Source organism: Centroberyx gerrardi, chromosome 2 (assembly GCF_048128805.1).
Source record: "Centroberyx gerrardi isolate f3 chromosome 2, fCenGer3.hap1.cur.20231027, whole genome shotgun sequence".
Taxonomy (NCBI): Eukaryota; Metazoa; Chordata; class Actinopteri; order Beryciformes; family Berycidae; genus Centroberyx; species Centroberyx gerrardi.
The window spans coordinates 29762842-29777923 of NC_135998.1; the positions used below are offsets into that span (position 1 = coordinate 29762842).

Here is a 15082-nt window from a genome sequence, read left to right on the forward strand (position 1 = left end):
TAGCATGTATGTGCAACTTTATATTTCAAAATATGTTTAACCATTTACCACATATGTATTGATACGTTTGAGGTTATGTGATGATGACCTTAAAGGAATAATTCACCCAAAATGAGAATTCAGTCATTATATAGGCCTACTAAGCTTGTAGTAATTGCAATACATGGACACAATCTAGCTCTTTTTTATTGCTTATTTTCAGTCACCAAAAAGCATTGTGGTGACTAGCCTACTTCTAAAACTTGTAATAATAGCATAAAAGATGACGATGAAGAAGAAGAAGAGAGACACAAAGAATGAAATAATATGCTTTTTACTCAGAGGCATGTGTTAAATTAAGCAACTGAACTAGGCTCCACCACTGCAGCTGAACACTATAGTTTTTTTAATTGAACAAAATAAAATGACATGCGTTGTCAATATATAACAATAAAGAACATCACATACGACTGCATTACGATTGCATAAACATTGCAGAAAATAAGGAAGAAATAAATAAATACTGCAGAGTAATGGGGCTGTTTCTGCAGACACTGGAATATGCATGGAAGATCAGTATAGCATTAATTTCTCACTTTTTCTGCATACATCTGTATCATCACTGAATGTTCACAAACTGTTTCTGTCAAGGCCCCCAAATGCATATGTTTTAGACCACAGAACCCCATTTGATGAGAATTTGTGCTAAGGAACCCTATCTGATGAGATTTTTATTACAGATTGATAACCAGTGATGTAGTGGTGAATAGAAAGGTGGGTAAACTATGACCTGCAGTAGGTGACCATTGCAAGACAAGCAATCACCAATATAAACACAAATGTTCTTCTTATAATTATTATATTTTCAAAAAAGCATTATGCTTTCCCCATAAAATACCCTATACTGATATTACTTGCATCAGTTTGCTGATACTATGGTGTATGAATTTCATATCAAAAATTACTTACAGTGTAATAACTATATTCTGTATTTGATTCTGATCTTATCTTTTTCTTCTACTGTTTCTATTTGTTTTTTGGTTTATTTATATACAGTTTTTTTATGTACTGTTTTTATTGTTTTATTATTTCTGTCTTTTAACAAAGTACATAACCAACCACTAAGCTAAATTCCTTGTATGTGCAAATACACTTGGCCAATAAAAGGATTCTGATTCTGAAAAGATTTATGTCTGCCTAAAAAGTTGTGTTAACTATATTCCACTAATAAAAAGACGGTGAACTGAGTTTAGGTGGGTTTGCCCTCCACTTCACCCCTGGTTAGAGTTGTCTATACTGTAGGTGGCAGAGTGAAACCTAGGAATAAAACAGTCATCCTTAGATATTCTCTCAGTACCTTTTCTAGGGAGGGAAAACAAAATAAAATCAAACTATTCCATATTTTGCTGGGGTTGCCCGCTGGGAACCACCGGTCTCTATTATCCACTGCAGCACCGACGACTATAAACAAATCCACTGGAAAATATTGTGGGTATAACAGTGAGAATTTTAATTTAGTGTTTTTAAAATGACATAGTTTGCTTGGCTCGCTGGGTGATTGGTAGCTGGCTCGGCCAATCGCAGTAGAGAATATAGTATGACTGTAGCAGAGCCGACCAATAGGGTGCCAGGGGGCGGGCCTTCAGACACAGCTAACGTAAGCGTTGTTAGTAGGAAGAAGAAGCCGATTCTGGAAGCCATTACGTTGCGCACATCAATTGAGTAAATCCTACTATTTTTGCGTACAATACGCACAATTACCTCTCCAAAACAGGAATTTATGCAATTATGGCATCGCTCGCGAAAAAGAGAAAAATGAATTTCTCGGAGAGGGAGGTGGAAATTATTGTGGAAGAAATAGAGAAACAAAAGCACACGCTGGTTAACCACTTCAATGCTGGAGTCACCCACATTGCAAAGAATAACGCGTGGATGGAAATCCTGAAAAAGGTGAACGCCGTGACCACCTGTCCCAGAGAGTTGGCCGAGGTGAAAAAGAAGTGGTCTGACATGAAGACCGAGGTCCGGCGGAAAGTGGCCCAGGCCCGGGCGGCTATAGAGGGGACCTCCGCGGACTGCACTCCTGTTCCCGTCATCCTCACTGCTATGCAGCAGAGGATCTGTAACCTCCTGGGAGAAGCCACTATCATCAGTTTACCTGCAGGAGACTCGGACGCCGAGATAACGCTGCCCGTCACCATGAACACAGCCACCACCGTCACACTGACAGAGAGTAAGTTGACAAACTTTTCACTCGCGAGCTCGCAGAGGAGACGGTTACAACAATCTCAGGGTCGGTATTAAATTTTGTCATTATAGGGACGGAAAGTCAAGATGTTGCCCTCTGGTGGCTGCATTCTCAAAGTCCAGGGAGAAAATGTTGGCTTCTTGTTGTATCCTGTGCAATGAGGGTCTTTGCCACACTGAGATAAAGGTGTAAGAGTAAGATAGAGTAAATTAAAATAAATACTGATAGGAAACGTAGCCGACATGCAGCAGCTCACCTTGTTGTTCATAAAAGGCACTGACTGCCCTAACTAATCAAACACACCTGGTTATATAGCCTACAGAGGCTGCACTACTAACTACTACTAACCCATGAACACTTAACTAGCTTGAGAAAAGACTAGCACTGAATTACGGTGACATTCAAATCAATGCTGATGTAATTCTCTTGTTCTGTTAAACCAGGGCAAGCTTCTACATACAAGTATTTATCTAGTATTTTTTTTATGTGTATTATTTTTAGCCTGTGTCTCATAACTCTAAATGAGTGGTCCTCGACCTTCTTTTTTATTGGGGTACTGTGTTTGTTGCCCTGTTTGTCCTGTATGTTAAGGAGTGACAATAAAAAATGATCTATCTACAAACCTGGCTTGGGAAAGAAGAGTGGGTAAGAGTAGATATGTCATTACCAGAGGGGTTATACATGACACCCAAGAGTTTCCTACCTTGCTAGCAGTTTCTTAACAGTAAGATGAAATTTGTTCAGCCCTTAATTAAATACTGCTATAAGTTTTTTTAAAATCAGTTTTCAATCCACCTCAAGAAACCTCATACAAGTTTATCTTAAAATGTCAAGCAGCATCTCAGTTTATGTTGACATTTAAAATGTAAACCAGGCTATGCTATGTATTCATTTTTAGGGTAAACAGAACATTTGAGCACTTTAAATTCTCACACTCACACACTTACACACTCACACACATAATCCTGTGAATCAGCTGTGTGCTGAGTGAGAATGTCAGCAGAGCTGTGTGAGATTTTAATTATACAGGATTTTCCTAACGAAAGATATCTATAGATATGGTAGTCAACATAAACTTCATCATTGGTAACTTTTCCTACTCACCATAAATCATTTATAGAGGAAGTTAGTAGTAGTAGTTCCCTAGTAGATCTTTAATAATGCATCAGAACAAAAATCGTGAAAAAGAGATCAGAAAAAAGGAGAATGTCCAAACAGAGGCTAAGGGTGCAGAAAATTAAAAATGTAATTCATAACGTGAATAAAAAAATACACTAGCAAAAACAAAAATATGAAAAACAAAGACGTTTTGGTGACGCCACGAGAACAAACGGATGATGGTATCACTGAAACTTCTCTGTAGCTGTTTGATTAGAAGATCAGAAATATGCTAATATGCTACATTCTGAGGATACGTGACATGGGGGAAAAAAAACAATTTCTTTGAATTTATTTGAATTCACCTCCATGGATATGATGGACATCAGTAAAAGATGGGGCGGGGCTTAAAAATCATATGCCCAAATTGATGATGCTGTATATAGACACTCTTCTTCCACCTATTTGTACTTTCAGCAATTAAAATGACCCATTACCACCTCTTAATTTCTTCTTCTACACTCCTGCCCGGCTGTGGCGCTGTAAGCAAACAATCAAATCATTGACAGACTAGTGTTCAGCAGCCACATCCATTTTCAGTGTGGACCTCAGCTTCATAATTCTCCAGTTTTAAGTTATAACACTCTGCCATCAGCCAGCAGAGAGATCCTGATAGGGAAAACAGTATGTGTACAGACACATAAATGCAAAACCTGTATGGATTTTTCTACAGGGAAACCTGGAAGCATTAGTTTAATTTATAACATCTTGTATTATCTCTTTTTTTTTTTAGCTCTTCCAACTGGCTCAGGAACAGTTTGTGATGAAGCAAAACCACTGAATGGTAAGTTTTTCTCCACAAATGGTTGAATTTAATATCACTGATGAATTCAGATCAGTCAGTGTATCTCCAAGTTCAAAGAGCATCTCTTTCCAGCTGCTCAGCTACTCCCAGTGGAGTGCAGTACGTTTGAAAGTGGATCACGACACAACGTAGAATTTCTGACCAGCGTTGCAATAGCAGATAACTGACTACATCAAATTAGCATGTGAAGAGGAAGAATTTTTCAAGTTTTTTCAGACTAAATTCAATTACAGAAGGCCTTACACTACAGGATTTAGACTAGACTTAGTCCCAGTTTGGCCCTCACACACAAAATTCAAACATTGAGGAAAATCTGTAATGGCATTTCTGCATAATAACGCCAAATCTTGTTGATGAGTTTGCCATAAGTTTCCACATGAAAAACTCCATTTGCATTATACCAACATTAGGTAAAAGTAGCATCCAAAACTCCAACACTAACGTCTTTCCCAGCAGTTTTCAACCATGGTCCATGGAGGAGTCTGCAGGTTTTCATTCCAGCGAAACGCTTAATTCCCTGATTAGCACACCTTCAACCAGAGAGGAGGAACTCATCAGTGAAATGAGCTGCTGTAGTGTTTAGTTGGAATGAAACCCTGCAGACTCTCGGGCCTCTCAGCAGCACACAACTGAAAACCGCTTTTCTCTCCCGCCGCCCAGCAGAGACCACGTACCACACGCTGGAGGAGGGAGGCGTGGTGGAGTACTGCACCACCACCGTGGGCGACGCCGCCTCCACCGTGGTGACGGCCGTGGAGGCTCCCGTGGAGATGCTGGCCTCGTCCTCGGCCTCCCCCCCGCTGCCCCAGGGCCAGGCCAAGCCCCAGGAGCTGAAGAGCCGCATCGCCCTCAACTCGGCCCGCCTGCTGCAGGAGCAGCGGGTCACCAACGTCCACGTCCGGCAGATCGCCCAGCACCTGGAGGGCCAGAACGAGCTGCTGCAGATGATGCGGCGCTCCCAGGAGGCGCAGGCGTACGCCCAGGAGAGACAGGCCCAGGCCCTGGAGGGCACCCAGGCCGCGCTGCTCGCCCTGGTGCAGATGCTCAGGCCGGCGCTCAAAGACTTGCGCAAGTTCCTGCAGAGCGGGACAGAGGTCGCCAACTCCGGCGGCACGGCGGCAGGAGGGACGACAGACGGGTCGGGAGCAGAGGAGCAGACCAGGCCCAAAACCCCTCCGCCGCCACCACAGCCAGCAGAGGAGACGCAATAGACACTGTGTGCGTGTGTGTGCGTGTGTGTGTGTGTGTGTGTGTGTAGTACTGCCTTTCTGTCTGCATTACTCAAATCCACGCACACACTTCAGAGAACCACAGACAAAACCCATCATGAGTTGCCTTAGGAAGAGCATGTACAGAATTTTAGGTATGTTTTATGATTCAAAACCAACCCACGGAAATGATCAATGGTCATGTTGAGAACATTTTTACCCCATTTGTCATTATTTGACAATGATTTGTCTCATTTGAATACTGGATTTGTTATTTAATTCATGCTTTCAATGCTTGCACCTAAGGGTGCGCGCACACAGCAAGAGACAAGACTTCATCCTGATCTGGGTCGGAGCTGAACATTTGATGCCGACTTTCTCCAAGTCATCCTGCAGTTTACCCAGAGTGGAGAGTATTCATTTTTATTTTTAGACCGGAGCCAACTGGATTATTTGGTTCGTGTGCATTCTGTCCGCCATGTCTTCAGAATTTAATAAAATCTGAAGAAAAATCCTGAGAAAAATCACCAGCCTGTTTTTTTCCCCCTGCACTTCTACTCAACCAGAAGAGGTCGCTCTGTGCCACAAACTATGCAAGTTTCTTCATCATTGTGTTACACTGGGACCAATAATGTAGTTGCATATTTTCATTCCTCTTGAATACTACAGTCATCTATACACTGATTTTTCAAATTAAGTAAGACAATTAGATTTAACATGATAGAAACTGACTAGCTGTGTGATTTCCTAGGTGTGTATTGACTGACTAAAGATTTTAGAGGCCATTTAGTTATGTAGTCTGCATTCATATTTACAATAATAATGGACTTTATTTCTGTAACACATTTTGAAAACAGTGTTAAGCCTTTCCATTTTATGAAACAATAGGGGAAAAAAATTGTATTCAATCACACTGAGGACTAAAAAGTAGGCCGTGAGGAACTCCTAGTATTTAATTAATTGAACATATTGGTCCATAAAAAACATAATGAAAAACCAAAAAGATTTATTTTAAAATGAAAAGTAATATCAGTCATATTTTTAAGTCTGATTTGAGCGTTGCTGTAAATGCTAGACACTCATGAATACACAAGAGTCACAAAGTCACACCAAAACGTTGACAATGCAGCTGGATAAAGAGCAGATAATAATATATCATCATCATCATCATCATCATCATCATCATCATCATCATCCCTGGGGTATCTGTATCTGTCTTTTAATTTATTATCTTTATTGATATCTTTTTATTTAACACTGAAAATATTCCTCTGTGCATCCTGACCAGGAGATCAAATGAAATTGAATGTTTTATGACTAATTATGAGCTGTGAAATCAGTGGTAAGCTATCAGCTGCACTGCCATAAAAGATACAGATATGCATTATCAGTAGGCTCCTATCACAGTAAACTGAACAGCTTGTTTAGGGGGATGACAGCATAAAATTAATTGACTAAGTGTCTGACAGTCAGCTATCTGGCCAACTATATATTCAAGTTGAAGTTAATAGTAGAATTTTCTTATTTTTACATTTTTCTAAAACGATAGTAGCCACAAAGATGCTCTGCCTTTCCTAAGATGTAACAGTGAATCTTCACATTTGTAGCTCAGAATCATGTGCATTGACACTATGCGCACAATAATCATGTAATTAGAAACTTCATTTTTATAGCACTTTTCAAAAAACACTTACAGTACTTTACAATCAAACAGCAATCAATAAAAGCCAACTTCATTTTGTAGAAATCTGATCCATTCTAAAAATGTACTTACATTTTTGTATTTTGACACAGAAAGCATTTTGAGACAAATTACATCTTTCTTTTTTGAATTCTGGCCACATACAAATGACAAAATACACAGAAGTAATTAAATATGCATTTCAAATACATTTAATCAAAGTACTGCCCATTTGTATTTGTGAAAGCATTGGGTGTCTGTTTCTCTGTATTTCATGCTGCTGATATACAGTAACAACATCAGCTGACATCATTTTCACTAGTCATATCAGTGTTAGTTAACCTACTGCAGTGTTTGTGGCAGAGTGCAATGTAGTTAAAGGGTTCCCCATAATGGGACTAACGCATTTCAGTGTTAAGGGATGTAATAAGATACTCCAGCAACAAGCAAAGTTGATGATAAAATTCAAGGATTTATTTTGACAGAACTAATCACCAAGATCAGATGCAGCTGGACAAGTTTATAGTGTTAGGATTTTTACTTCCCATTCATTTGAACGGGCCACGAAAATAGACTGAAAACTGACATTTAACACGTTGGTGAACAGATTCAACAACAGATCCTGCTGCTGTGATTTTCAACTGACATTTGGTCTTACTTTTTAGAACGTCATTTCGCCAAATAGCATTTTTATTGATAGAAGAGAACATAGCAGAGGGATTTAGGAGAGATGTGTTTGGGAGACCGGATCTACTTTTATTTTTAAATACTAATTTTAGTATAAACCAAGAATAGAAATGCAAAATGACGGACCCAAGATTGCTTTATTGTCTTAAAAGCAGGATCTGTTGTTGAATCTGTTCACCAACGTGTTCAATATCAGTTTTCAGTCTATTTTCATGGCTCATTCAAATGAATGGGAAGAATCTGAACACTACAAACTCGTCCAGCTGCATCTGAGGTGATTAGTTTATATTCTGGTTTTCATGGTGGTCAAGAGCCGAATAACCCCCATGTTAAAACTAAGTGGAAAGCCATGATGAAATCGCGTAGCAGTGCTATCACAAAAAAATGGTTAATTCCATAAAAATGGCACATTTTGTCTATTTTATGTGGTGTACCTGCCATACAACCTTGGGATTTACCATAAAAACTCAGTTTCTTGTGAAGTCTTGGTTCTCGTAAAGGTACAAGTCCTGTTGGTGATGTAGCAGGAAGTGGACTTTGATTTGTCATTTGTTCTTGGGTGCGTTGGTTGCTCTCAGCAACAGGTTATGTTTTCCATCTGTTTCCCCTGCAGTGTGGCTCATATTCCCATAAGTACATGGATGTTGTGTGTCATGGTTTGGAGGCAGTGTGACTCTTATCAGGTTCCTCTTTTCCTGGAACCACGTAAAAGCCTAAATCATTCCACATGTTGGGTCTCTACGTCAGGGGAAATGACCCAGGCACACGTATCCTCCATATGCCACTTCTGTTTGTTTGGGTGGCAATACTCTGTCTCACTGATAAAGGGTTTGAATGACTCAACTCAACTCAACTTTAGTGTCCCACTAAGGGAAATTTGGTTTGCAGCCATGGTAAACCAAGCGGTCCACAACATCAATCAACAAAACAGAACAACACAACACAACGCAACACAATACAAGATCGTGACAGAGGGGCTCCTCACAAGTACCATTGTACAATAAAGATCAAAACAATAGATTAAGCTAGTGTAAAAGGAATCTCCATATAAATCATAGTCCCTATAGTTCAATGATTATTTGGAGTTTAGCAGACTAATGGCTACAGAAACAAAAGATACCTTGATTCTCTAAGTCCTTCCACCCGGCACCCTAAAACGGTGGCCTGATGGCAACAACATAAATTCCCCATGTAGGGGGTGATCAGAAGAGCCCAGAATGACTCTGGTCTTCCCAAGAACCTGTGTATGATAAATGTCAGTGAGCTGGGCCTGACCCACTCCAATAATTTTGCTTGCCACTCTGGTAAGGCTATTAAGTCTCTTCCTGTTCGACAAGTTGAGATTGCCATACCATGCCACAATGCAGAAAGTTAAGACAGACTCAATAAAACTCAGATAAAAAAAGAGTCATCATGGTATTGCAAACATTAAAAGAATTCATTTTCCTTAAAAAGAAAAGACGCTGTTGTACTTTTTTAAAAATACCATCCACATTGGGTTCAAAACACAGCTTTCTGTCAATAATAGTGCCGAGATATTTGTAGTTTTCCACCAGTTCAATATCAGAGCCTTTAGTGACCGTCAAAGTGGGGCTGGGTGATGACTTTCTAAGGTTAACAATCATATCCTTGGTTTTTGTAACATTTAGGTGAAGGAAAGGCTGATCACACCATGACACAAAGTCATCCACCACAGGTCCATGGTCTTGGTCCTGCCCCTGAAGAAGGCTAACAATAACAGAGTCGTCAGCAAATTTAATGATGTGCCTGTTTTCATGAGTACTCAGACAATCATTAGTGTACATAATGTAGAGAAGGGGAGACAAACAACAACCTTGAGGAGAACCAGTGGAAGAGCACAGCCAATTAGAATACGCACCATTGACCCTGACACATTGCGATCTATTAGTTAAAAAGTCTACTATCCAGCCAATAATGTTAAGATCAAGTTTAAAAAGAGAAATAAGTCAGTAAGTAAGTAAATCAATGAATAAAATTCTGGCGTGGGCATTAGGAGTCTCAAGATGCTTAAACAAAAGGTTAAGCAAGGTCAGGGTGGCATCCTCTACCCCTCTGCCCACCCTGTAGGCAAACTGTAGGGGGTCCAGGCTGTCCCCTAGCTGCTGTAAGATAGCATTCTTAATTAATTTCTCAAAGGATTTCATGACCAATGAAGTTAGAGCAACAGGTCTGAAATCATTTAAAACTTTTGGAGTACTGATCTTAGCTACTGGGACTATTACAGACTGTTTCCAGACCTTAGGAACCCTTTGTACCTTAAGAGACTGTACGAAAATAAAATGAAATATAGTACACAGCTGCTCTGCACACACCTTTAACACCTGGCCACCAATGTTATCAGGGCCCGGGCTCTTCCTGACATTAACCTGCTGGAAGAGCAGAGTCCTCTTAACACTCTGAGCATCAATGTCCACCGATAGACAAGTCCTGGTCCTTTCCTTTATATTATTGACTTCTGAAGTGAAATCATTATTATCAAATCTTAAGTAAAAAGCATTTAGCTCATCAGCAAGGTGTGCATCTGAATTGAAACCATGAAGACTGACACCCCTGGTGTTCATATCATGAGACCCTGTCATTGTTTTCATCCCCTGCCAGGCAGCCCTTAGATTATTACCACCAAGTTCTACCTCAATCTTTCTCTTGTACCTTAGCTTGTCCTTTTTAATTTCAGACCTCACTTCTTTCTTAATTTCCCTCACTGTATTAGCATTACCATCCCTGAAGGCTATTTTCTTATTGTGCAAAAGGTCCTTTAAGCCTTTGGAGATCCATGGTTTGTTATTTGGAAATATTTTAATTTCCTTGGTGGGAATTACACAGTCAGTGCAAAAAGAAACACAGTCACAAACCACCTCAGTGAGTTCATCAATACGATCAGTAGCCTCTTGAAAAACGGACCAGTCTGTACAATCAAAGCAAGCCTGTAAGGCAAGAGAGCTGTCCTCAGTCCAAACCTGAACTTTTCTTTTTAGCACCTTTTCCCTCCTTAACATAGATTCATACGTGGGAAGAAGGTGCACTGTGTTATGATCCGAGAATCCAAGCGCTGGTCCTGCAACAGATTTAAAAGCTCCCTTAATAGAGCCATAGCAGAGGTCAAGAGTTTTGTTTTGTCGTGTATGACAGGTGACATACTGATAAAAGCTGCTGAATGACTTTTTTAAAGTACAATGATTAAAATCTCCCAGAATAAAGATTGGGGCCTCCGGGGAGAGAGATTGCAAGTTCTGAACCACTGTAGAGATGGTGTCAGCAGCGGTGTCAGAATGATGATGGCAACAAATAAAACCACAATAAAATCCAGAAAAATGGCTAAAGAAAATCAGGGAATTTTAGAGTATTGCTCATGACAGAATCACAAAAGGCAAAACTTTGATTCTTACATTAGCTGATTTCTTTTGCATAGATTTAGATGAACTAAATATGAAAACTATATGTGGCCTTATTCACTGAATGAACTGAAGCTGGTTTGGGGTCTGTAGGTAGGGATGGAGTGGAGGGTGAACCCACCTAAAGTCAGTTTTACTCACCTTTTTATTTGCATATTTTTCTTTATTATTTGTTCATCTTTTTAAGCTGACATAAATCTTTATGACAGAAAATTATAGTATACTATACATAGCAGCTATTAAACTTACATGAAGATAGGGTATTTTAAGGGGAAAAAAATATGCTATTTTATTTATATTGGTGTTTTATTTTTATGACAAGGCACACCACTGACTGTGGGTCATATCACTTGGAAGCTATTGAAAAATAAACAAGTACACAATAATCTCAGGAAATACTTAGAAGCGAAGGGTGTGCATGATGTTTTGTGTCCCTCCCTTCATCCCAAATATATTGAAAATGGCTTTCTGCAGGTCGTGTGACTTGGAATATATTCATTATTTTATGTAGTATTTGAGTAATTTTGAGTCTAAAGAGGAGCTGAGGAATCTAAGATCCACTTTTTTTTATCAGGTTATGTGTATAATCATGCATAGCCGGTTCTCCCTATAGGTTGAATAGGCAAATGCCCAGGGCCTCACGCAAACTTGAATGTATTTTTTCTACTTTCAAAAAAAAATAAAAAAAATAAAAATGTGTTACTGTTCTGGATACATTAGTTTAGTTTAGTTTATTACTTTATTTGACAGGGACAGTGCATATTAATAACATTTCTGAAAATATGCCAGAGTTAGCCAAAAAGGCAAATTTTCATCTGTAGTCCCCAGGCAGGCAATAGTTGAAAGCACAAACGTTAAGAATAAAAACATTGGAAATACAATCAACGATAAAAACAGTGAAAAATATGCAGATACAAACAGAGCCTGCACTACATAGAGACAAGAAAGACAGCTCTTATAACACACAAAATCAACAATCGCATGACAACAATCAACAAATCAACAAATAGCATGACAGCACAATGTTAGTCTTGGTGAAGTGTGGATATTATGTACAGAGCCTATGATAAGTAAGAGCAGCTCTTACACTAAGCATAATAACGACAAATAAGACAACAAACAACACGAAAACACCTCCCTGTTCTAGTGTTCACAAGTTTGATTTCTAATAAACCAGGCTCTTAATGTTGTGGAGAAGGAATGGTAATTGGCTCAGTTTCTTATGTGTTGCGGTAAGTTGTTCCAATCCTGAGAGGCTCTGACAGAAAAAGCAGATTGGCCAAAACTACTTTGTCTTCTAGGAGTTAGACAATCTCCTCTAGTTGTTGCTCTAGTGGTTCGGCTGGTTTTTAATGTGATGTAAGTACGGAGTGGTGGAGGAGCCATATTGTGTAATACCTTGAAAACGAGACACAGTCTACTGTATTTAACCATGTTTTCCCAGCTTAGTAAACTGTGCTTTTTCAAAATATTGCAATGATGGTATCCTTGTGGCTTCTTGTCTAGGGTTTTTATTGTTTGTTTATACAGGGATTCTATTGGCCTTAGCGTGGTTTTATTGACGTGTCCCCAACTTGTCAGACAGTACGTGATGTGTGGAAGGATCATTGTATTCATGAACATTTTGGCTGCATTAGTGGACATGCAGTTCCTTGTGAATTTGAAATTGGCCAGATTGAATCTAACATTCCTTGCAACTTTTTTTTTACATGTGCCGTGAAAGACAGATTTGGGTCAACAGTGATGCCAAGGTATTTAAACTCAGACACGATCTGTAGTTTTTTTCCAGAGACTGTGATGTCTGGATCCGGTGTTGAGGTTGGTCTTTTTGTGAAGAACATGCTGACTGTTTTTGTAACGTTAAGCTGAAGGCAGGATTGAACAGCCACGTGGTAACTTGTACCATTACAGCAGACAGTTTTGATGCAGCTTCATCTTTGTTTTTGCCATGTACATAGACAACCGTATCATCAGCGTACATCTGGACATTAACGTCAGAGCAAACTGATGGTAGATCATCTATGTCAGGCTAAACAAGAGTGGGCCTAGAATAGACCCTTGCGGGACACCGGTAGCAGACTTGATAAAAGCTGAGTGTTGGTGGTATACCCTCACACATTGGGTTCTGTCTGCCAGGTATGATTTCATAAAGTTAAGTGCATTAGGGGAGAAGTTAAACCTGGAGAGCTTGGCTATAAGGACGTTATGGTTAACAGTGTCAAAGGCTTTCCGTAGATCCATGAATACAGCTCCAACAAGACCGCCCTTATCTACCATTGATTTAATGTTTTCTACAAAGTAACAGTTGGCCGTCTCTGTGGAGTGTTTTGCTCTAAAGCCAAACTGCATAGGGTGTAGGGGGCTGTTGTTAAGATGGAAGATGAGCTGTTCAGATACCCATTTCTCAGCAATCTTAGAGATGACAGGCAATATACTGATGGGCCTAAAATTACAAACAGCTTTATGATCACCAGCTTTGAAGATGGGTGTCACTATAGCTGCTTTCCATACAGTTGGAAATAGCCCCTGGGAAATGGATAAATTAATTAGCTGGCAGATAGGGGGTGCTAGTGACTCTTTAATAGTTTTGAGCATTGAGGTGTCCATACCATACACATCCTTAGCTCGAGTTGTCTTAAGTGAGTCGATGATCTGAATCACTTTGATTTCTGAAATTTCTTGAATATCAAAAATCTTCTTACTGACAATTTCTGAGACAGGGACTAGGTGGCTGTTGGGGAAGTTCTGTGCTAGTACAGCAACAGAGTCAATAAAGTAGTTGTTGAAAGCCTCAGCTAATCTATATGGGTCCTGATCTAGGTCCAGTTCTAAGTGCTTTCCTGACTTGTGGTCTTTCCCTGTTAGTTTTTTAATCTGTTTCCAGATCAGTTTCGCATTGCCTCTTGCCTCACCAATAATGTTTATGAAGAAGTTAGTCTTGGCCTTTCTCAGTTCCTTAATTACCTTGTTTCTTAACATAATAAATTTACGTTTATCATGTTCTAATTTAGATTTTAGAGCCTGTTTTAATGCTTGGTCACATTGTTTCATTAATCTCCATATATCTGAGTTCAACCAGGGCAGGCTATTCTTCTGTCTTTTCTTGGTCTTGGCTTTTCTGGTAAATTCATCTATTGTGTTCTTAATTGTGGTTAGTAGTATATCGCTGTCTGCCTCTGCATCTACCCCAGACAATAGTTTATTCCAGTCTGTTTCCTTTAGTGCAGTTTCAAAGTTTTCCAGTTCACTTCTTGGAATTCTAAACTATTCAGGCTGTTTGGGAGTAGGAAAATTAAACCGTTTCTTAGTCAGCTTCCTTGCCATAAGTGTCAAGTTGTGATCAGACAGACCAGTTATCATATTAAAGGTCTTGATGATTCTTTGAGGTTTATTACTGAAAATCAAGTCAATCTGAGTTTTTGAGGAATTAGTTATTCTAGTTGGACCTTTGACTAGCTGGATTAATTCTAGACTAGATGAGATCTGCTTTAAATTTTTCCTACTTGATTTATCATCCCCATTGATGAATCTCTTTCCTAGAATCACATTCCTTGAGTATACTCTGCAGTTGTTCATAAAACACATTATTGGCAGAAGGAGGGCGGTATATTACAAAAAGGAGGATACACATTTGAGGTGACAGGATTACATTTAGTCCAATACATTCCAGATTGTTACAAGATGACCACTGTATTCGCTCACATTGGAAAGTATCTCTTATATATATCATCACTCCACCACCTTTTCCCTCAGGCCTATCTCTCCTAAAGATATTGTAGCCAGGCACAGCCAATGCAGCAGGTGGAGAGTTTTCATGCAGCCAAGTCTCTGATCAGGTGTTGTATTTGATCACTTTTTGAGAGAACACTACGTATATTCAAATGACCTCCTAATAGACCTTTT

At 39.4% G+C, this 15082-nt stretch overlaps 1 protein-coding gene across 1 annotated transcript; it reads left to right on the forward strand.

The window, feature by feature from the left end:
- Nucleotides 1-1684: 1684 nt before the first annotated feature.
- naif1 (nuclear apoptosis inducing factor 1) lies at nt 1685-5401 on the forward strand. Its single transcript, XM_071904282.1, has 3 exons — nt 1685-2212; nt 4119-4169; nt 4851-5401. The coding sequence occupies exons 1-3, from the start codon at nt 1768-1770 to the stop codon at nt 5399-5401; spliced, it is 1047 nt and encodes a 348-aa protein (XP_071760383.1). The 5' UTR covers nt 1685-1767.
- Nucleotides 5402-15082: the final 9681 nt, after the last annotated feature.

Coding starts and splice junctions, on each gene's coding strand:
- naif1 (XM_071904282.1), top strand. CDS start 1,768: ATGGCATCGCTCGCGAAAAAGAGAAAAATGAATTTCTCGGAGAGGGAG. Junction 2,213..4,118: donor CACCGTCACACTGACAGAGA/GTAAGTTGACAA, acceptor TTTTTTTTTTAG/CTCTTCCAACTGGCTCAGGA. Junction 4,170..4,850: donor TGAAGCAAAACCACTGAATG/GTAAGTTTTTCT, acceptor CCCGCCGCCCAG/CAGAGACCACGTACCACACG.